General features: G+C 43.5%; 1 protein-coding gene across 1 annotated transcript in view; it reads left to right on the forward strand.

Annotated features, from left to right (window-relative positions):
• The window catches only part of CRPPA (CDP-L-ribitol pyrophosphorylase A), a 353,916-nt gene that overhangs the window by 77,916 nt on the left and 252,243 nt on the right, over nucleotides 1-23,757 (forward strand). Inside the window, exon 4 of the mRNA XM_082259071.1 lies at nucleotides 20,618-20,722. Coding sequence (XP_082115197.1) covers nucleotides 20,618-20,722 — 105 coding nt within the window. The remainder of the gene's footprint in view (nucleotides 1-20,617; nucleotides 20,723-23,757) is intronic.

Here is a 23,757-nt window from a genome sequence, read left to right on the forward strand (position 1 = left end):
CGACAGTCTTTTATTGGGTAACTCGAAACAAATGTGAAAATTGGTTGATTGGAGAAGGCGGGATAGACGCAGGTCTGGATTCGGGAAAAGATCGGGAAGTAATGCTGATTGTTTGGGGCGCCTTCGCACATTTTTGTTGCGCAGTGTGATGTCACCTCAAGCTTTTAAAGCAGTTATAAAAGCAGAAGGTTTTTTTTTACTTTAGCCACTTGCCGACCGCCCCACGTAGATTTACGCGGATTGGCTGTGCATAATTACGTAGATCTATGTGATTATGTGCACATAGTCTTTGCGGCGCGCGCCGCCGGAGTCGCGCTCCCGCTGTTATTAGACACAGAAGCAGTCAGACCGCAGGAGAATCGGGCTCGATCGCCGCCGGCCTCCCGCGATCTTCGGCAAAACTGACAGGAGAGCCGTCTGGAATGTAAACAATGCAAGACGGCTCTCCTGTCAGAGAGGCAAGGAATGATTGTGTGATTCAGCTAAGCTGTTCAATCCACCCCCCCACAGTTAAAGGCCATACACACTATAAGATTTTCTGAAGACTTTTTCCTTTAGACTTACCAAAACCATATAATATGAGGTCAAACCTAAACACTTTCAATTTGTATGCAATCTGGCAGACCCTTGCACTAAAAGGTAAATCTGAAGGAAATCTAACCACAAGTTGGATAGTGTGTATCCAGCTTTAGTAAGCACATATAGGGAACTCTTTTAACCCGCCCACCCGCCCGCGATCGCTCCCCGCTGAGAGAGAAGAACGGTCAGCTGTTGTAAACACAGCTGGCCGTTCTTCTCTCTGGAATGATCACAGAGCTCCTGTGATCCTTTCTATACAGGATCACAGGTCTCTATGATTATTTCACAAGCCACGCCCCCCCCCACAGTTAGAATCACTCCCCTAGGCTCACATTTAACCCCTTGATCACCCCCAGTGTTAACCCCTTCCCTGCCAGTGCCATTTATAAAGTATACGTGCATATTTTTAGCACTGATTACTGTAGTAATGTCACTGGTCCCCCCCCCAAAAGTGTCAAAAAGGACAGTTGGGGGTCCGATCTGTCCGCCGCAATGTCGCAAACCGATTAAAATTGCTGATCGCCGCCATTGCTAATAAAAAAAAAAAAGAGTCCATAAATGTATCCCATAGTTTGTAAACTCTAACTTTTGCGCAAACCAATCAAAATACGCTTATTGGGATTTTTTTAACCAAAAATATGTAGCAGAATACAAGTTGGCCTAAACTGATAAAGAATTTTTAGAAATCTAATTTTTTTTTATCGGAAATGTTTTATAGCAGAAAGTAGAAAATATTGGTGTTTTTTTCAAAATTGACCTTTTTTTTTTTTTTTTTTGTTTATAGTGCAAAAACGAAAAACCGCACAGGTGACCAAATACTGCCAAAAAGCTCTATTTGTTGGAAAAAAAGGACATCAATTTTGTTTGGGTACGGGGTCACACGACCGCACAATTGTCAGTTAAAGCAACGCAGTGCAGAATCGGCCTGGTCATTAAGGGGGTAAAACCTTCTGGGGCTGAAGGGGTTAAAGTGTTACTAAACCCAGGAGCCTGCAGTCACTATATCTGGTCTCCCACAGTACACAGAACATGGAAATGCAATAATTATAGTAAATATAAACTGCTAAATAGCTTTTCCCATCAGCAGCATATAGCAGTCTTGTAACTTCTATCAGTGTCTGGTTAAAGCTTGTAGGAAGAGTTTCCATTCTATTCTGAATGTCCTATGAGGCTGCAGGACCACTGACCCTCTGTCTGGACAGTGCTGATTGGCCCTGTGCTGATCACATTCACCCTGCCAAGGAAAAAACAACTCTAGCAACACACACCAAACTGAGCATGTGCAAAGTGCTCCCAATGCTCTGTACTATCAGGAGATGGATTGGGAACAGTGTCTTCCACTGTTCCCAATCCATCTCCTGGATGGATCAGAGAAGACAGGATCAAACCGATTTGTTTTACACAATGCAGACAATTAACCCCTTAGGTTCCCCAGAGAGAATATAGCAAATATGCTTTACTGCAAATACTGTACACACTAATTTTACCGTTGAGGGTTTAGTAAAACTTTATTGCATTCTCTGCACGAAGGTAAAAAACCTTCTGTTTTCAGCGACCCTCTTCCCCAGCCACCCCTAAATATTTACCTGAGCCCAATCTCGATCTAGCACTGTACAAAGTAGCAGCGGCTTTCTCCATTCTTTCTCTTCACTAGACATGGAGATGGTAGCAGGGACGGCCCTGATCCTTCTCTTCTTGCAACTCCTGGCTCCTCCACCCATAGCAAGCCTCTTGCTATGGGGGCACTTATCCAGACTTGATCCCTAGCCAGGATCTATGTGTCTATAGACACACACAGCATGGCTCAGCTTGATTGTAAGGGGGAAGAAGCCAGGAGCACCCACTGCTGAGGGTGGGCCTGAGCTTTGCTGTGTGTCTATGCACACACAGAGCCCGGCTCGGAATCGAGCCCACACGAATGCCCCTAAAGCAAGCAACTTGCTATGGGGGCACTCAGGTGGGGGGAGGAGCCAGGAGTGCTGGAAGGGGGATACGGGAAGAGGAGGCTGCTCTGTGAAAAACCATTTGCAGAGGAGGTAAGTTTGTTTGTTTAAAAATAACAAAAACCTTTACATCACTTTAAATGGGTGTTATGCCATATTTTACCATATGTTCCATTATGTGGTTGTAAACCCTCATATATATATATATATATATATATATATATATATATATATATATATATATATATATATATACCCAGTGAAGTGACTGGTCTCAGGTGATACACAGGGATGAAAAAAATCCTCCTACATAAATTGTACCTGTTTATCTGCAGCCCTCTGTCCTCTACAGCCTCCTAAGAGCCCATTCACACAGGGGCGACACGACTTGCCGGGGCGACCTGTGAACCACGACCTCGGCGCGACATGCACGGACTTCATATCATTGAAGTCAATGCAAGCCTCCAGGTCGCCCCAAAGTAGTACAGGACCCTTTTTCTAAGTCGGAGCGACTTGTGTCGCTCCTATTAGAACGGGTCCTGTACTATTCAATAACGAGCGACCCACCGCGACTTGTCAGGCGACCAAGTCGCGCTAGTGTGAATGGGGACTAAATCACACATTTTACATAGCATTCCTTAGCTCCATAAGGCATGGGGCGGGGGATCTGATGTCACACACACTGCATAACGTAGAGGTGAGTGTACAGGCAGTCCCCAGGATATGTTTCAATCTTTTTATTACAGATTTTTGCAAAAGGTATAAAATAGACACATTGCCAATAGTATAAAAATAAAATAGTAATTTGGTAAGGTGAAAACCCCAATTCCTCCCAATAAAACAAGTGGACTTTAACCACTTTAAGACCGGTCCTATTTTTGACACTTGGTGTTTACAAGCTAAAATCAGTTTTCTCTGCTAGAAAACTACTTAGAACCCCCAAACATTATATATATATATATATATATATATATATATATATATATATATATATATATATATATATATATATATATTTAGCAGAGACCCTAGAGAATAAAATGGAGATCTTGGGCAGCGGTCTTCCAAACGGTCTTCTGTGGACGTGGATTGCTGTCTCTAGAACTGGTAAAAAATAACTGTATCTACATCGCCAATAGTAATCCAAAGGCAGAAAAATTGACAATGAAGTGGAACCTCCCACTGTCCCAGAAGGTGCCATTTTTGGTGGCTTTCACCTCTGCGCGCAGGGTGTCGGAATTGACGGCATTATCCTGTCGTTCACTTTACTTGGTGATTCACAGTGATAAGACGGTTCTTCGCCCCTGTCCGTCGTTCCTTCCTCAGTCTCTGATTGTCTCTGATTTTCAGTTGAATGAAGACATTGTGTTGCCTTCCCTGTGTCCCAGGCCAAAACATCTGAAGGAAATTGCTTTGCATGCCTTGGATGTGGTCCGGGTAATTGGGGTGTACCTGGCAGCTACGGAGTCTTTTAGGAAGTCACTCACTATTTGTGCTCACGGATGGGCCTCGGAAAGGGTTGTCCGCTTCCTCTGCGACCATTTCCAGATGGATCAGACAGACGGTGATTCAGGCCTATTCCATCAGAGGTCAGGTTCCTCCATTCCCTGTCAAGGCTCACTCTACTCGGGCGCTCAATGCCTCCTGGGCCTTCCCTCATGCGTCAGTGACGCAGGTTTGCAAGGTGGCCACCTGGTCGTTGGTGCACACTTTCACAAAGTTCTATAAGGTGGATGTGTTGGCATCTGTGGATGCTTCCTTTGGCTGCAAGGTTTTGCAGGCTGCTGTTTAGAGGACCTGGTCCTCTTTGAGGGTGTATTGTTCTTTTCAGGGGAGCTCCAGTTGTTTCAGTTGAGCTCCTGTTTACCTTGTTGGCTATAGTTTAGCCTTGGGAATTTCCTTTTCGCTGTTCCCACTCATCCTGCTTTGGGACTTCCCAAAGATTAAGAAGATCTGGAGCTGTGTCCGTCAATGAACGAAAGAGAAAATGGGATTTTTGACTTAGGGTCATTTCACACGGGCGTTCCGTATGTCCATTGCGGATGAAAAACGGACATAATGCATGTCAATGGGATTGCCGATGTCAGTGGATGACCATCCTCTGCCATTCGATTTGCGTCCTTTCCGATCAGTTCCGTTTTTTTGGAACAGAAGAGAACCCTATTTTTCTTCCGCTTAAAAAACGGATGTCAGCGGTGTCATCCGCTGACACCCGCAATCCCATTGACATACATTATCTCCGTTTATTATCCGCAAACGGATGGGATGATAGACATATGGACCGTAAAAAAAAAAAAAGTGCCGGAGCGGATCAAAAAACGGTCTGCCCCGTGGGAAAGGACCCTTACTGTAAAATCCAGAGAGAGGGAGTATACCCCCTGGGACTGCCCATAGGCTTAGCTAGACTTTTTTTTCAGCCTAGTATCTTACTCCTGTAGGGGGCAGTATAACCCAATGGTTAAGAAGATCAGGAGCTGTGTCCATCAATGAACATCAGAGAAATGGATTTTAACTGTCAGCCTTGCAATGCCTCATGGAAATTGTAGTTCTGCAACAGCTGGAGGGCCACCAGTTTGAGACCCCTGGCATAAAATGATGAAGACATTTTCATTTTTTTACATTTTTTTTATTGTAAGGTTTTATAGCAGGAAGTAAAAAATATTGTTTTTTTTCCCCCAGAATTTTGCTTTTTTTGCACAGGTGATCAAATAGCACCATAAGAAAGCTCTATTTGTGGGCAAAAAAGGACATCAATTTTATTAGGGTACAGCGTTGCACGACCGCGCAATTGTCAGTTAAAATAATGCAGTGCCGTATCGCAAAAAAAGACCTGGTCATTAAAGGGGTTAAATCCTTCCTGTCCAGAAGTGGTTAATGAAGGGTTAGAAAAAGAGAAACCAGGGAAGGCAAAATGTAAGCAGTAAACTTTAACTTTAAATCACCGATTTGTCTTTTCCAAATGAACAAATGCCTCGTTCACGATATTTCTGTAGTTGCCATTTAACAGAAATAAAGCAGAGATCCTTCATATCTGAGTGGCTGTTTCCGAAATGTTTCCTTTGATCTGGAAAAGGAAGAGTCCAGACAGAAATGAGGGCTTAAATTGTCTGAAAACGGAAGTCTCGCTTGTTGTACAGAAACAAAACAAGAGCGAATGTTTCCTGTGGAATCAAGAGGCACCAGGAATGATAATGATAACATCCGAAGCATTTTTGGGAGAGGCGCGGCGAGTTTCACAATTCCTGCCTCCTATTTATGCTGGCGGAATTTATTATTGTTAGTCCGTTAGCCATGTGCATTCCATGATGGAGGGAGCCAGATTTTATCACAGAATGGATGCAGTGAAGCTGGCTGTATGCTAGTAGAATTTTAGTCAAAATTCTTCACTTCAGCCCTGGACGATTTACCCCCCTTCATTACCAGGCCATTTTTTGCTATACGGCACTGCGTTACTTTAATTGACAATTGCGTAGTCATGCGACGCTGTACCCTAATAAAATGTATGCCCTTTTTCTCTGCCCCGCAGGAAGAAGATAGTGATTATCGCTATCATAATATAATATTGTATATGTGTATATATATATATATATATATATATATATATATATATATATACAGTGCCTTGCGAAAGTATTCGGCCCCCTTGAACTTTGCGACCTTTTGCCACATTTCAGTTTTCAAACATAAAGATATAAAACTGTAATTTTTTGTGAAGAATCAACAACAAGTGAAGCTTAGAAAGAAATTCCCCTTGGGGTGGGACTTTTAAGGCACAAATAATAATATAGAATTTGAAACAAACATATATGATTATATAAATTTATTGAAAATTACAATTACAAAAATGATTAAAAATATATGGCAAGCTGTATATAGTTCATGGGGTCATGAGGCAGATACAAATATCGCTGTAATGAAGGTGAGTGCCCAACGCGTTTCAGAGACACAACAAAGTTCCGTCTTCAGGGGCAACCTTAACGTGGCGGTCTGCAAGTGATCAATCATATACTAATCAATCAGTGGTAAATATAGAAAAATATGTATAAACATATAACAATATTTGTAGTCATTACAATTCATGCACAATTTAAACACAATATATCTGTGATGGAACACTTACAGAATCTGTCCAATGACACTTTAGAATGTATGCCTGCCCTATAAAGATATAAAACTGTAATTTTTTGTGAAGAATCAACAAGTGGGACACAATCATGAAGTGGAACGAAATTTATTGGATATTTCAAACTTTTTTAACATAAAAAAACTGAAAAATTGGGCGTGGAAAATTATTTCGTTCCACTTCATGATTGTGTCCCACTTGTTGTTGATTCTTCACAAAAAATTAGTTTTATATCTTTATGTTTGAAGCCTGAAATGTGGCAAAAGGTCGCAAAGTTCAAGGGGGCCGAATACTTTTGCAAGGCACTGTGTGTGTATATATGTGTGTGTGTGTATATGTGTATATATGTATGTATATGTATGTATATATGTATGTATGTATATATATATATATATATATATATATATATATATATATATATATATATATATATATAATACAGTACAGACCAAAAGTTTGGACACACCTTCTCATTCAAAGAGTTTTCTTTATTTTCATGACTATGAAAATTGTAGAGTCACACTTCAAGAGGTAGTCACCTGAAATGGTTGTCACTTCACAGGTGAGCCCTGTCAGGTTTAATACGTGTGATTTCTTGCCTTATAAATGGGGATGGGGCCATCAGTTGTGTTGTGCAGAAGTCCGGTGGATACACAGCTGATAGTCCTACTGAATAGACTGTTAGAATTTGTATTATGGCAAGAAAACAGCAGCCAAGCACAGGAAAACGAGGGGCCATCATTACTTTAAGAAATGAAGGTCAGTAAGTCCGAAAAATTGGGAAAACTTTGAAAATATCCCCAAGTGCAGTCACAAAAACCATCAAGCGCTACAAAGAAACTGGCTGACATGCAGACCGCCCCAGGAAAGGAAGACCAAGAGTCACCTCTGCTGCGGAGGATAAGTTCATCCGAGTCACCAGCCTCAGAAATCACAGGTTAACAGCAGCTCAGATTAGAGACCAGGTCAATGGCACACGGAGTTCTAGCAGCAGACACATCTCTAGAACAACTGTTAAGAGGAGACTGTGTGAATCAGGCCTTCATGGTAGAATATCTGCTAGGAAACCACTGCTAAAGAAAGGCAACAAGCAGAAGAGACTTGTTTGGGCTAAAGAACACAAGCAATGGACATTAGACCAGTGGAAATCTGTGCTTTGGTCTGATGAGTCCAAATTTGAGATCTTTGGTTCCAACCACCGTGTCTTTGTGCGACGCAGAAAAGGTGACTCTACGTGCCTGGTTCCCACCGTGAAGCATGGAGGAGGAGGTGTGATGGTGTGGGGGTGCTTTGCTGGTGACACTGTTGGGGATTTATTCAAAATTGAAGGCATACTGAACCAGCATGGCTACCACAGCATCTTTCAGCGGCACGCTATTCCATCCGGTTTGCGTTTAGTTGGACCATCATTTATTTTTCAACAGGACAATGACCCCAAACACACCTCCAGGCTGTTTAAGGGCTATTTGACCAAGGAGGAGAGTGATGGCGTGCTGCGCCAGATGACCTGGCCTCCACAGTCACCGGACCTCAACCCAATCGAGATGGTTTTGGGTGAGCTGGACCGCAGAGTGAAGGCAAAAGGGCCAACAAGTGCTAAGCATATCTGGGAACTCCTTCAAGACTGTTGGAAGACCATTTCAGGTGACTACCTCTAGAAGTGTGACTCTACAATTTTCATAGTCGTGAAAATAACTATTTACAGTACCTAAAAGTAATCCTTTAGGTAAAGTTAGTAAAGGAAGTTTACTTCCTCTTTGAAGCGAAGTTCCACTCAAAAGTTGAACTTGCGCTTATCAGATTCCCCCCCACCTCCAGTGCCACATTTGGCACCTAACGGGGGGGTGGGGGGGGGGGGGTTGCGGGAGCAGGTACCCTGTCCCCACTTCTGTCGGACCTCGCCACAGCAAGATACGTCAGATGTTCACCCCCTACTCCTCCTCCTTTCCCTACTGCCAGGTCAGTAAGAGCGCAGCATGCTTCGTGCATTCGCAGTAGGGAACCAGCACTGCCGGTTTCCCTTACAGGCAATGGCGGCGTCAGCACCCGACAGCCGATGGAACTCCGCTTTAAGGCAGAACTAAACCCATCAACTGTTTCCCAAAACAGTTACATTCAGGACATGCCTTGGATAACAAATTGGCTGCTGCCACTGAACGACAAAGGTTGGACTTCTATTCAGCAGGCAGCCACATACAGATCCACATTCGGCTGGTCCCTGCTGAACTGACTGAATCTCGGTACGTCTATGTCCAGCCAATCAGTTCTTCTGCTGGAGCCCTCCTTCCTCCCTCCCAAAACACAGCTCCTAAATCTGAGCTGCCAATCATCAGGCCCAAACATTATCACGTGGGAAAAGAGAGCAGGTCATCATGAAGTTTGTGGATGGGTGTCCCGACTAAGTCTGGCCATAAACGGCCAAAGAGATTCGAACCATGTATGGGCAGGCTGAATGTACCTAAATTGATCGATCGACCAACTTGGATACAACCAGCCTGCCGGATTTTACATATGATTATCGCTAGTGGCTGGTATAGCAACTACCAATAAGCACTGTCTTGCAATAGCTCAGCGGGAGGGATTCCTCTGTCAGCACTGTCTGTGTTGATGGTGGGAATCGAGCCATGTATGGTCTACCTTAGGCTAGGTTCACACCTTTTGCAGGTTGCGGTTGATGTGTTTTTCCATGTACACTTGGCGTTTTTTTGACACGCATATTTAATACATTATTGATGTTTTTTGAGTTTTTTGGAGGTGTCTGATTTTATGCAGGAGAAATCAGCAAAAATGCAAGCACTGCACTTATGCGTTTCCACTGCATTTCCATTGAAGTCTATGGAACCAAAAATGCAACCTACTGCAGGCAAGAGTCCCTTACCCTTTCCAAAAAACTCACAAGTTGAAAACGCACAGATGTGATTGTGATCCACAGGGAATCATGTTAAATGGACTGTAGTGCGTTTCTGCAAAACTGAAAACGCACTACCTAGGCCAGGAATTGTGCTCCTTTGTTGTGTCAGTGGGAGGAATTGTATCCTTTTGATGGTGTCAGTATGAGGAATAGTGCTTCAATGTTGGTGTCAGCGAGAGGAATTATGCCCCATTGTTGGTTCCAGTGGATGAAATAGTGCCCCGAGGGCCAGATAAGGACAAAGGGCCACATCAGGCCCCCGGGCCGTAATTTGGAGACCACTGGTCATTACCTCTGGGTAAGATTCTGTTCAGTTCCTGTCCCAAAGGTGCAGCAGTAAGGTAGAGCAGGACTCTCCAAACATTTCAGTATAAGGGCCACATTGTATATTTTACAAATAATTGGGGGCCAAAATAAAATCAGAAATAACTAAATTTAAATAAATAAATGTTTTACTTGAATCTTCTTTTTTTGGAATCCACATGATATAATTCAGAAAAACAAGAGAGAGAATTTAAATTAAACATCAGAGTCCCCCCCCCCCCTATACATAAAGGTCCCTATCGCAGACCCCCCCCCCCCACACTAGTGTCTCCATCAGAGTCCCCCTTTACATCAGTCTATATCAAAGTTCCCCTTACATCAAGGTCCCCCCTTACACCAGTGTTTCTATCAAAGTCCCCACTTACATCAGGGTCTCCATCAGAGTTCCTCCTTACATTACAGTCTAGCATATTTGGAGAATCCCCTAGGGGTGGGACTTTAAAGGCCACTCAAAAAATTGTACAATTGAAAAGATATTATAATATGTATGTATAAATTTTATTACACAGAAAATATATAAGAAATTGACATACAACAATATGCAACAGTAAACCGTAAAATTGGCAAAAGTAGTGTTTGTAAAAAGATGTGCATATCACTCAACCAACTATTCCGTGCAAGATCCGACGTTTCAAGGTAAAAACCTCTTCTTCAGGGATTTTAGTGGAAATAGTTTTTCTGTAAGTATTAGAGAGATATATCATAGCAGACAATTGTCGATGTAACAAAATACATTAACAAATTATGGTTATAAATAGATTTAGAGTATAAATATATACTTGCTGTGGTAAGAGCATTTAAATGCAAATATATATGCACTTACATGGTTGGAGAAAGTATGGACACCAGAGTTGTTTTGCCATAGGATAAAAACATGGAATATTAACGACACCCACAGAGGCTATTGTCAGCTTTGTCTGTAGGGAGGCTGGGATGGATCCGGTCAAGGGCCAAAAATCTGATTTTGGGAAATCTTCCACCATGTGCAATAGACACATGGCGGCCCAGGGGTAAATCGGGATCGCACTTACGCATACTGCTGATATGCCTGTACATGCGTTTCCAAAGTTCTAACTTGGTCTTGCCAACATAAAAGCATTTACATTCACAGATTAAGAGGTAAACGATTCCGATGGTCCTACAGTTTACAAAATGTTTGGCCTTGAATTTTTGACCATTAGGAAGGATAGGGTTCTGTATAGTATGCATATAACTGCAATAGTGGCATGCACCACATGAAAAAGTACCTTTGTACTTGCATGGGTCAAAGGTGGACTGACTTTTCAGTTCACTGCGTACTAGTTTATCCTTCAGAGCTGGTGCCCGTCTATACGTAATTGACGGTTTGTGAGGTAAATGTGGGCTCAGAGCTGGGTCGAGGGCTAGAATATGCCAATATTTTTCAATGATATTTCTTAAGTCCTGATGTTGTTGGGAATAACTCGTAATGATTCTCAAAGTATTGTCATTTTTACGTACCCTAGGGACCAGAAGTGAGTCTCTGTCGCTCAATAATGCTTTTTTATATGCAGATTTTAACAGCTTATTATATGTATAGAACAACCTGCCTTCTCAAGATATTTTCATTCATTAGACCCATTTATTTACTCTTCACAGCATTCTGTTGATTGACCTCCGCATTTCTGGTCGGGCTATCTTGGACTCCAGTTGAGACACTGTCCCCCAGCCTGCACATTTCTTACTATCGCATGCTTATTTGACACATTTTTTTGGCTTGCTCCAAGCACCAAACCTTCTCCCTACAGACAAAGCTGACAATAGCCTCTGTGGGTGTCGTTAATATTCCATGTTTTTATCCTATGGCAAAACAACTCTGGTGTCCATACTTTCTCCAACCATGTAAGTGCATATATATTTGCATTTAAATGCTCTTACCACAGCAAGTATATATTTATACTCTAAATCTATTTATAACCATAATTTGTTAATGTATTTTGTTACATCGACAATTGTCTGCTATGATATATCTCTCTAATACTTACAGAAAAACTATTTCCACTAAAATCCCTGAAGAAGAGGTTTTTACCTTGAAACGTCGGATCTTGCACGGAATAGTTGGTTGAGTGATATGCACATCTTTTTACAAACACTACTTTTGCCAATTTTACTGTTTACTGTTGCATATTGTTGTATGTCAATTTCTTATATATTTTCTGTGTAATAAAATTTATACATACATATTATAATATCTTTTCAATTGTACAATTTTTTGAGTGGCCTTTAAAGTCCCACCCCTAGGGGATTCTCCAAATATGCTTCTCATATCGGGATGTGGCACTCACATTTAGGAACACAGCGGGAGCACACCTACATACATTACAGTCTATATCAAAGTTCCCCCTTATATCAGGGTCCCCATCAGAGTCTTTGCTTATATTAAAGTGGAGTTCCACCCTGGGAATACTTTTTTTAATAAAAATACCCGGGACAGTCAGGGCTAGTACATTCCACAATGGATAGCCTCTGATCTGTCCCGGGTTGCTTTTACCTTTTAGAAGAAATACTTACCTTGAAAAAGTATTGTCCAGCGCTGCCATCTCAGGTGTGGGCAGCTGAAGCCAGCGCGATCCTCTTCTGTGTCCTCTTCCGTCTTCTTCGGTCCCACGATGCACTGCACCGGCCCCGCCGTCACTTCCGGTGCCGCAGCGTCATCCCTGCACAGCTTCTGGGCATGCCCAGAAGCTTTTTAACAAGGTATGATGGCGCCTGCACTGGAACTGACGTCGGGGCCGGTGCAGGCGCATTGATTCCTGGGAGCGATGACGTTCAGCTCCCAGGAATCATTGCAAGACAGGAAGTGACGAATCGCCGTGGCCGCCGAGGGGAGGAAGAAGGAAGTAAGGTGAGTATATTTTCTTCTAAACTAGGTAAGTAAAAAAAAAAAAAAAATTGCGATTATCCATTTGTTTTTCAGGTGACCCGGAGCGAGAAGATGGAGGTAAGTATTATTTTAGGGTGGAACTCCACTTTAATTTCCCCATCAGACCTGGGGTGAAGGCGAGGACCAACTGAGCTTATTTTGTGCAATGAGACTGGGGATCTGCCATTGACCCGAGCTGCAGGTCAGTTATAATCTTGTAGCAGGCCGGATGCGGCCCACAGGCCACCGTTTGGAGACCCCAGAGTTAAAGAAAATCTCTCAAAATTAGAGGTCCCCATAACAGGTGCACCCATTCCTCTTACCTTTTGTTCTGAGGCTAACTCTAAAGTGTGAACTTCCCCCCTCACTTTATTTCAAGATTACAATCGTCACCAGTAAATATAGAGGGATGAATCTCCCCATTGGGGACACAGAAAGCAATGAAAACTCGACCGAGGGTCTAACCCTACCCTACTCTATCCAAAACGAAAAAAAAGTTTTGCCTAGAGAGAAACTTTAAGGTCTTCCCATTGGTTAGGAAGTGTACATTGTCACCTTGTTGGGTAACCGTACACAGCCTTGCCTTTTTACAATCAATATTTGAAGAGGAAAGTGTATGGCTGCTGTCAGGGCTGGCCCAAAACATTGTGCTACAAGAAAACAACAAGAGAAAGGCGCACCGACCTTGTGCATTACCACTTAAAAGTTTATTAAAAGCAAAGAAGGGTAGCGCACAATATACTCACAAACGTAGCATATGAACAAGCATATAGGAAATGGGCACCGCTCGCTTCCAGGACACTCCTCTACTGCTGGATAGCGTGATGGCGTCCTCAAAACCTGATGTGGCTTACGCGTTTCGAGGGAGGACCCTCTTCCTCAGAGCCAAAATCGCCACTCAAGACATTGTGCTGCCTGGGTCCAAGAATAAAATTCTGCCCCCCACCCCCTCAAAAAAAAAAAAAAAAAAAATCACACCCACCAAAAGGCCCCTCCATTATTTTATATAAATATAAAATTTCGGAAAATTTTAATATACTGTTATCTTCCATAACTCACCACCAGACCGATCCACCAAACACCCACTGTCTGTCCTCAGTCCTCCTGTTATTCCTGTGTCTGCCGCGCCCACCACCCTAGAGGATCCAGCCTGCCCTGCGTGAGATGGGAGTGCGCTGATGCCTGATGTCATTGCGCACACCACGATCACCCAAGGGACGTTCCCCAGATGAGAAGCTCCGCCTCCTCATACTCATCAGTCTACAGGCTGTAGTATGAGATGGGGAACTGCCGCCCGTAACTTGCAGCAAACTGATGACACACAAAACTGCTGGAAGAAAAATCTTGGGCGTCAATTTGCCGCTCCTCTCAAAGTGCCGCTATTGGGACCCATGTTAGGGCCGGTGTTCCGTGAGAATCACCTACCCGTGAGAAAAACCTACCCTCGTCACTTCCGGTTGCACGGCAGTGTGTTTAATGCGGAGGTTACATTAAAACAGCTGTGCTGCAATACGAGTCATCTCCGCTCCTGTCCCTGTCACTTCCCTGATCTCGGCAAGTAAATATAAAAGCGGCGGCGGCTGTATGAGAACATAAATCACGGAGCCGAGACCCGCTTTTATATTTACTAGCCGAGATCAGGGTAGTGACAGGGACAGGAGCGGAGATGACTCATAGTGCAGCACAGCTGTTTTAATTTAACCGCCGCGTCGGTAGGTTTTTTTTCACGGACACCGTGATAATTTCATACTAGTGCGCATGCGCACTAGTCTGATCCTCAGCTGCTCCATTACGTATCGCGGGCTGTGAGCATGCGCACTGCTGCGCTGCTCAGCTGTTTCTGGCCGAAAGTGACGAGGGTAGGTTTTTCTCACGGGGTAGGTAATTTTCACGTTACACTGGCCCTGGCTGCTGTACAAGTATGGGTACAGACCCTTCACCACTAGAGTCTATTGGAGAGAAATGCATTGAAGAGGTAGGAGGACAGTCTGGCATGGAGAGTGATATGCAATACTCTGGATTAGTGAATCTGCTTGTTGAGAGAAAGTTTGTTGGATACGAAAAACGATGCAGAAGTGCGGCTTTTTTATTTATATTTCATACAGATGAATAGATAAATCGTATAGCATTAGTTGATAATTGGGTTACGTCCCATTTTCATACCTTTTATATTCCATAACCCTGACGGTAACGCTTTCCATAAACACCCAGCTACAAAGCTGCCAAAGGGATAGCAATCTTCAGAAATTGCTGCAATTTTCTTTGCTCGTAAATAGAGAAAATTGAAAGCATTTGAGTAAATTTGTGGCTCCGTAGCCTGGAGGAAGGGAGCGCTGTGCCTTTCCACTTCACATCCTGGCAGAAAAATTCTAAATACATCCGTGGCTTATACAGGCTTCTCTACTAAGGCAGAGAGAGCAGTATGATCAGTGCAGCAATCCTCCGCAATAAGAAATGGACGTGACTTCTTTATAAAATGAAATCTGATTGGGCACTGTGGGGTGCTGGTCTTTACACATCATGATTGAACTGTCTATAACAAGGGTCTCCAACTTTCTTAATGTAGCACTACTCCCAAGGGAGCTGCAGAGTGTGGGTTCCCCTGGGTTACCATTAGCAACAGTAGCACATTTAAGCATGTTTCCAAGTGTGATTACCCCAGACAAGGACCAATCCAGTTTCTTTGGGTTTTTAGGGTTTATTGAGAACTTGGATGGGAGAAGGGATGAGTGGGATACTCCAACAACTGAACTATGCACAAAATTAGGCAGGGACTCTACTGAAATGCTGGTTAACCGGTTGCCGACCGCCGCAAGTACATATACTGCGGCGGTCAGCCCCGGCCAGGCAAAGTGACGTACCGGTACGTCACTAGCCTGTCACTTGCTTGTGAGCCAATAGCGGGCGTGTGCGCGCCCGCGGAGGTGCGCTCCCGTCCCGCCCCGGCTCGTTCCCTGGGAAGTCCATGCGTGTGACCGGCGGACCCAATGTCCGCCGGTCACTCGCGATCATCCGCCGTGAAGGGAGAAAGGCAGGCGGCTGATGTAAACAAGCCGCCTGTCATTCTCCCCTGTGTAGAAACACTGATCATACGGTTCTACTATGTAGGACCGTTGATCACTGTTCCTACACCAGTAGCCATGTCCAATCACAGTTAGAATCACGCCCCTAGGGACACACTTAACCCCTCCTTCCCCAATAAAGTTAACCCCTTCCTTGCCAGTGTCATTTTGCAGTAACAGTGCATATGTATAGCACTGATTACTGTAGTAATGTCACTGGTAACCCAAAAGTGTCAAAAATGTCAGTCAAGGGTCCGATCTGTCCGCCACAATGTCGCAGTACTGCAAAAAAAATCGCAGATCGCCGCCATTACACATTAAAAAAAAAAAAACACCAAAAATGACAAAAATCTTTCCCTTAGTTAGTAAACGCAATAACTTTTGCGCAAACCAATCAAAATACACTTTTTTTTTTTTTTTTTTTTTACCAAACATATGTAGCATAAAACAAATTGGCCTAAAATGTTAAATTTTGATTTTTACATTTTTTTGGGGGGAATTTCATATAAAAAAAATGTGAAAAATATTGTTATTTTTGCAAAATTTGCTCTCTTTTTTTGTTTATAGCGCATGATCAAAAAATCGCACAGGTGATCAAATACCACCAAAAGAAAGCTCTGTTTGTGGGGAAAAAAGGACGTGAAATTTGTTTAGGTACAGCGTCTCACGACCGCGCAATTGTCCGTTAAAGTCACGCAGTGCCAAATCGCAAAAAACCCCCTGGTCAGGAAGGGGGTAAAATCTTCCGTGGCTTATGTGGTTAACACTGACTGGTGCCGCTTACTATAACTTCACCTCTGACTGTGAAAAGTCCTTTTGCGCTCCCTGAGGTTCTCCTTTCTGAGGTAGCTGACTTATAATGCAGACTGTACTGCTGAACACTTCAGGGCCCTTACTGGTGCCCCCTTTAATCCCTAATCTTCAGGGCTTTACAACTTGGCACCCCCTTTCACTAAGCACCCCTGGTTATCTGACTCCTGGATCCCCCTTGACCTCTCTGGAGTGGTCCCCTCTCTTAGGCAAACCCCTGGGCAGATCTTAAGTACTCACAATACTGTTTTTCCAGAAGATCTCTTCCCAGCAGCTCCACTCGGTCAGCACACTCTGGATCCTCTGCAGCCCAGCTCAACCTCTGGTCCCTAGGCCGACTGCCCGGACCACCTTCACACTTCAGCAGGAAGATAGACAGCCGTCACCTCCTCCTGGGACTTTGCTCCCGCCAAAAGACACTCTGTCACATGCTCCCTCAGAATTTATTCCCAATCCCAGAATGCATTGCAGCAATGCCCTCCCACTGGGACAGTCATAACCCTGGTGTGCTATTGGCTAGGTTTCCTCCACTGTCCAACACGGCCCCTCATTGGATACAGTGGAGATACTCCCCAGACTCAACAGGTCACACCTGGAAGCATGTTACAGGCTAACTAACTGATCAGGCCCTCCTGATAAGCAGACAGGACCACGCATATGTTTTTCCTAGCACCAACCAAGGAGGGTGCTACATCGACAAAGGGCAAGTTTGCTGTCCTGAAGAATTTAGGGGGGCAGGACTGTGGCCATTGAAAGTAGAAAATGTCCTGGCATCAAATTTTTTACAGGTTAGGCATCTTGCACATGATACTAGCATCTACTTTTTCAGACTTTTTGTTTTGTATGTATTTGCGCGTATTTACAAGCATTTTCGCGCAAATGCAAAAACATATTCTTGTGTTCTTTGTTCTGAACAATATGTAAATTATTTGCGCATGTTTGTGCACATTTGCGCATATTTGCTTGAATTTGCGCAGTAACTTGTTAAACAAAAAAGCAGATTTTCTGTTATCTTTTGTTTTTTACTGAAGAATGCACGGCACTTGTTTACGTGCCTATGTGTATAAGCACATTACAATCAATGGGCTGTATTTTAGCTCAGGAAAAAAATAAAAAGCTATACTGAGCTTTTACAAGCTGCAGTGTGCAAAAGGCCTCACCTGTTTAAAGCTATAGAGGAGGTCTTGCGCTAGAATTATTGCTTTCGCTCTAACAATCGCGGCGATGCCTTCAGATGTGTGGTTTAAACGCCATTTACATATGCTTGTGCGACTTATGTATGCGTTCACTTCTGCACGCCAGCACGTAGGGATGAGGCAATTTATATTTTATTTTTCTAATTTATTTTACTTTTTATTTTAATTTGTCCTTTTGTTTATTTATTTTTTTATCACTTTTGACTGGTGTCACTCTCCTACTGAACAGAAAACAATACATTCATACCATACCTAATAATTATACCATGTGAAAGGGGGTACAATGGTGGTGTCACCCTCCTGGAGACAAAGGAATCCCAAGTATTACTATTGATATATATCCATATATGTATCCTTTATATCCACTCAATATATAAAACACACACACACACACACACACACACACACACACACACACACACACACACATCTAGAATATATATATCACTCTCTCTAGAAAAAAAAAATATAATAAAATGTCTGTCTGACAGACAGACACAGACAGACAGACAGACAGACAGACTTCTCCTTTTAATCGCATGCAGTAGCCATTTGCTCTGTATTCCACCATGTGAATCTTTTGCCAATACAGATAGCAGCCTACCTCAGTGGTTGGACCTAATAAGCATAGGTCGAATGCACATTGCCCTTTTGGAGTTGGGACCAACTCCTATCCTGGTTGCCTTTTACTTCTTCTCTACTAGGATAATCAGCTTGCTCTCTAGATCCGCTCCTTGTTTGTTGAATGCAAAGTACTTAAAGGAACTAAATAGGAACCATCCTTGCACAAATATACCATAAAAACGTACATTTTGTATTAAAAACTTCTTCAAGATACACTCCCATTTTGGTGTGCACCGATATTGGTGCACACAAATAAAAGCAAAAGTAGACTCTGGTCTCTTAATGAGCATAGAATATCGGCTTTACTCTCTTAATCGTGGGTGACATCACTTCCAGGGACATTATGACGTCATTGGCTCTGCCTGATGCGTTTCGTCATGTGAGTTTCTCAAGGGTCTTTTTTTTTTACTATGTTGTTGCTACATTACTTAACAAGTGTTTACACAAATGTATATGAGAATAACAATCAGTTCGATACCAAACATAGCTATGCGGTAACATACGGAAGGTGGATAGGTGAAATTGAAATGGCTAAGTGATGTAGTCACCCTCTTGATGTCATGTTTGGTTTTTATCAAATTGAAATTTCTTTCTGTCAAATATGTTGGTTGTTGGATTGTAAAACTGTAGCAACTGGACATGTGGATATCTGTATGTGAAATGCAGCCATCATAATATGTGCTATAGCTTCCCTTTAAAAAGACCGTCACTTTGCTCATTCTACAGTCCTTCCTTTTCTACTCATTTTTATTAAGGTTTTAAACCATACAGATATAAAACCATACAATACAATATAGAAAAGTACCTGGTAAATAATAACATAAGTGACATACACATGTGGTCACTAAAGAACCAGTATAACTCCATTTTGGGCTGTGTCTATATTTCTTAAGGGCGGGGAAATACTTCCTCCAAAGAGGAGCTGCACGACCGGGGGACGCTCTCATCGAAGACGAGGGGGGTCGTCTCAGCCATGAGGCGATCACAGTAGCCGATCTTTGTGTTTGCATACACAGCCCTCAAACTAGGAGGGGGACCGATGGCCCACCAGCGTTCCCACACGGCTCCGCAAACTACCAAAAGGATTAATCAGTAGGAAGAAAAACAGGGAAGAAAAAAAAAGAAGGGGATGAAGAAAAAAGGGGAAAAGAGACGCTTGCCTTAGATCTGACTAGGCTGTCCCTGTCAGGTAGGTGATCCAGCACCCATTGGGCAATTCTGGCGGGGACAAAGTACCATTGCATTAGTACTTTGTAGTTGGCCTCTATTAGGAAGGTGTTTTTATAATTGATTTTGCAGCTCCTTGCGCCAGTCTATGCCACTCTGCCGGGTCTAAGACCTCCTCTATATTCTGTTCCCAGTTTTCCTTATAAGGGAGTTTGTCATCCGTGGAGGTCAGAATGCTGTAAACCTTGGATATATACCCCATTCTACAGGCCTTTGCCACTTCAACCCAGCCATACTCCCCTTCCCACACCTACTCCCCTGTTCTGTTCCTTCATCAGAAAGTGTATTGGCACTTTTCCACTGGAAGTACCGGCTCGGCTCTACTCGGCCCTGCTTGGCCCGGTTTGCTTTTCCACTTCTTGTACCGCATGTTACGGTGTTGGAACGGTTCAGTACGGTACGGTATGGTTTGCTTTTCCACTAAAGTAGTACTAAAGTTAAGTGGGTGGGATAACAACGAATCTCTGACCAATCAGTGGCTAGTAGTGACTGCATGCAAAGGATAGTGGGATATGGTACCGGGTATGGTACCTCTTGGAACCACAATCGAGGTGGTACTGTTTTTGAGAGCCGTACCGTTCGGTTCCATGCAGTGGAAAAGCGCCGCCGTACCGTACCAAACCGTTCCTACACCGTACCATGCGGTACCAGTAGTGGAAAAGCACAAAAGCGAGCCGAACTGTTCGGTTCCATGCAGTGGAAAAGCGCCATAAGCTCCATGTCGGTTGGCTCCATGTGACAGTGTTTGTGCCTGCTGATTTTGCTACTTGGGCCCGAGCAAAGGTAAGAATAGGTGGCTTGGGAGGTGAGCTAGTAAAAGCCTTTTTAATGGACTATGAATGAGCAAAGTGACTGGGTCTCTTTTTGGGAGCTGAGCGTTCCATAAGATTTTTTTTTCCAGCTGTTTAAGACGTTTGTGTTTGTTTTCTGCCAACAGTGCACTGACTACGACCTGGATTTTGGCACAGAATGCTTACATTTGGCCCTGGAGTACAGTAATGTCAGAGCAAAGTTAGTGGAAGGACCCCCCGATCTGTGGAAGGTAAATAAAATGTTAGTGGAGGTGACCTCACATTAAATGTTTGAGTTACACTTAACTACTGCAAACACACGGCCGTTCAACCAGCGGGCAGTCGCTGCTGCCTGGAGCGCCACACTAAGCTCAGTTTGTACAAGGTCTGCAAACACTAATTGGGCAGCTGATTTGTTTTGGTGGAAGATTTAAACAGTTACACATTTTGTGGGAAACTGTGTACAAGCGACCACCACGGAGAAGTAAAGATAAGGCGAGGCTGCGTTCGGTCTGGTAGGTTTGTCTCTCTCCTATATGCTGGGTCTTGTACAGTTTACTTTCCATGCAAAACTTGGTGATGGCACCATACTGGCGTTTGCTGCATAAATCCTTTTTTGCAAACTGGGTACGTACAGAATGCTACAAAACCACTAACATTTTATATGAGTAGGTGCTAACCAGAGCAAAACGTGTTTAAGGTTTTGAAGCATGTATGCCCCCTGCTTAAAGCCAACCTTCACCCTAAAGGGGATGCTCTGCCACCCTGCCTCCTCCCTATTCCCTCTCTAACAAAAGGATGATCTTTTCTTGGAAAAAGCACTGTATTTGTGCTGCAAAGCAGCATTTCTGCATTCCTTGCCTGGGTGAAAAGCTCTCCCCACCCCACATGTATGCACATGTGCCACAGGGGTCAGATCCCAAGAGAGCCCAGTGGTATATATGCGCATACGCCAGTTTCTGCATCCATCTGCCCAGGCGTTGGGTTTCCCGAAACCTTCCCTGTCTGCATGAGTGTGGAAAATCACCTGTACATGTGCAGATGTGCCAATTGGCTGTTCCAGGACCCAAAGGCCAGGCAGAGACAATGGCTATAATAATGGCACCAGAGGGGGTGGTTATGGGGGTAGTGGAGCCACCAAAGGGGGCAGACTGAAGTTCCACTTTAAGGTAGCTAACTTCATCCTTTTTAACCACTTAGGCCCCGGAAGATTTTACCCCCTTCCTGACCAGGGCCTATTTTGCGATTCGGCACTGCGTGACTTTAACGGACAATTGCGCGGTCATGCGACGCTGTACCTAAACGAATTTGGCGTCCTTTTTTTCCCCACAAACAGAGCTTTCTTTTGGTGGTATTTGATCACCTGTGCGATTTTTTTTTTTTTTTGATCATGCGCTATAAACAAAAAAAGAGCGTCAATTTTGCAAAAATAACAATATTTTTCACATTTTTTTTTTATATGAAATTCCCCAAAAAAAATGTAAAAATCAAAATTTTTTAACATTTTAGGCCAATTTTTTTTTTTTTACCATATGTTTGGTAAAAAAAATCGCAAAAAGCGTATTTTGATTAGTTTGCTCAAAAGTTATTGCGTTTACTAACAAAGGGAAAGATTTTTGTGATTTTTGTTGTTTTTTTTTTTAACGCGTAATGGCGGTGATCTGCGATTTTTTTTTTTTTTTTTTTTTTTTTTTTGCGGGACTGCGACATTGGGGCGGACAGATCGGACCCTTGACTGACATTTTTGACACTTTTGGGGTTACCAGTGACATTACTACAGTAATCGGTGCTATACACTATGCTATGCACTGTTACTGTCAAAATGGCACTGGCAGTGAAGGGGTTAACTTTTTTTGAGAGTGAGGGGTTAAGTGTGTCCCTAGGGGCGTGTTTCTAACTGTGATTGGCTGCGGCTTGATGTGTAAGAACAGTGATCAACGGTCCTACATAGTAGAACCGTATGATCTCCATTCTTACACAGGGGAGACTGACAGGCGGCTTTGTTTACATTAGCCGCCTGCCTTTCTCCCCCTGTACCGGAGGATCGCGAGTGCCCGGCGGATATCGGGTCTGCCGGGCACGCGCGCTGGGGGGGGGGGGTCCGTGACCGAGCGGGAGCACGCGCACGCATCCGGCGGCGCGAGCTCACTCCCAAAACCCTTACAGGCTAGCAACGTAGCTCTACGTCGCTTTGCGTCACCCATGTGATGCAATTCTGGCAAGCCCACTGCATTTTGCAATCTGTTTCGGGGTATCGTTCATGGAACATGAAGCCCTGTTGACATTGTGCTGATTTGGCAAAATTTGTCATGTCAAATCAGACCCTATTGCCGGCAACGGCACCGGCTCACATGGCGGGCGGGTTTGAAATCATTCAGCTGAGCGCGCACGACAGACATCTGTACGGGTTCATGCACAGATGCCTATTGAAATTGCCCTGAAGTCGCCAAAAGTAGTGCAGAAACTACTTTTGGGAATCGGTGCGGCGCCGCAAAGTTAGGGTTGCACCAATTCGGACAGTGACGTTGCCGGTAATAGGCTCTGATTTGCCATGCGATTTGACATGTCAAATCGCATGTCAAATCTGCCCGATGTGAATGGGGGCTTAAAGCGGTAGTATAATCCGCTTTTTAACTTTCTACCTACAGGTAAGCCTATAATAAGGCTTACCTGTAGGTAAAATGATTACCTCTTAACCACTTAAGCCCCGGAGGATTTGGCTGCTAAACGACCAGAGGGTATTTTGCGATTCGGCATTGCGTGACTTTAACGGACAATTGCGCGGTCGTGCGACGCTGTACCTAAACGAATTTGGCGTCCTTTTTTTCCCACAAACAGAGCTTTCTTTTGGTGGTATTTGATCACCTGTGCGATTTTTTGATCACGCGCTATAAACAAAAAAAGAGCGTAAATTTTGCAAAAATAGCAATATTTTTCCCTTTTTTTTTTATATGAAATTCCCCCCCAAAAAAATGTAAAAATCAAAATTTTTTAATATTTTCGGCCAATTTGTTTTATGCTACCTATGTTTGGTAAAAAAAATCGCCAAAAGCGTATTTTGATTGGTTTGCGCAAAAGTTATTGCGTTTACTAACAAATGGAAAGATTTTTGTCATTTTTGTTGTTTTTTTTTTTAACGCGTAATGGCGGCGATCTGCGATTTTTTTTTTGCGGTACTGCGACATTGCGGCGGACAGATCGGACCCTTGACTGACATTTTTGACACTTTTGGGGTTACCAGTGACATTTCTACAGTAATCAGTGCTATATATATGCACTGTTACTG

The sequence above is a fragment of the Pelophylax lessonae genome, assembly GCF_965119305.1.
Source record: "Pelophylax lessonae genome assembly, chromosome: 5".
Classification (NCBI taxonomy): Eukaryota; Metazoa; Chordata; class Amphibia; order Anura; family Ranidae; genus Pelophylax; species Pelophylax lessonae.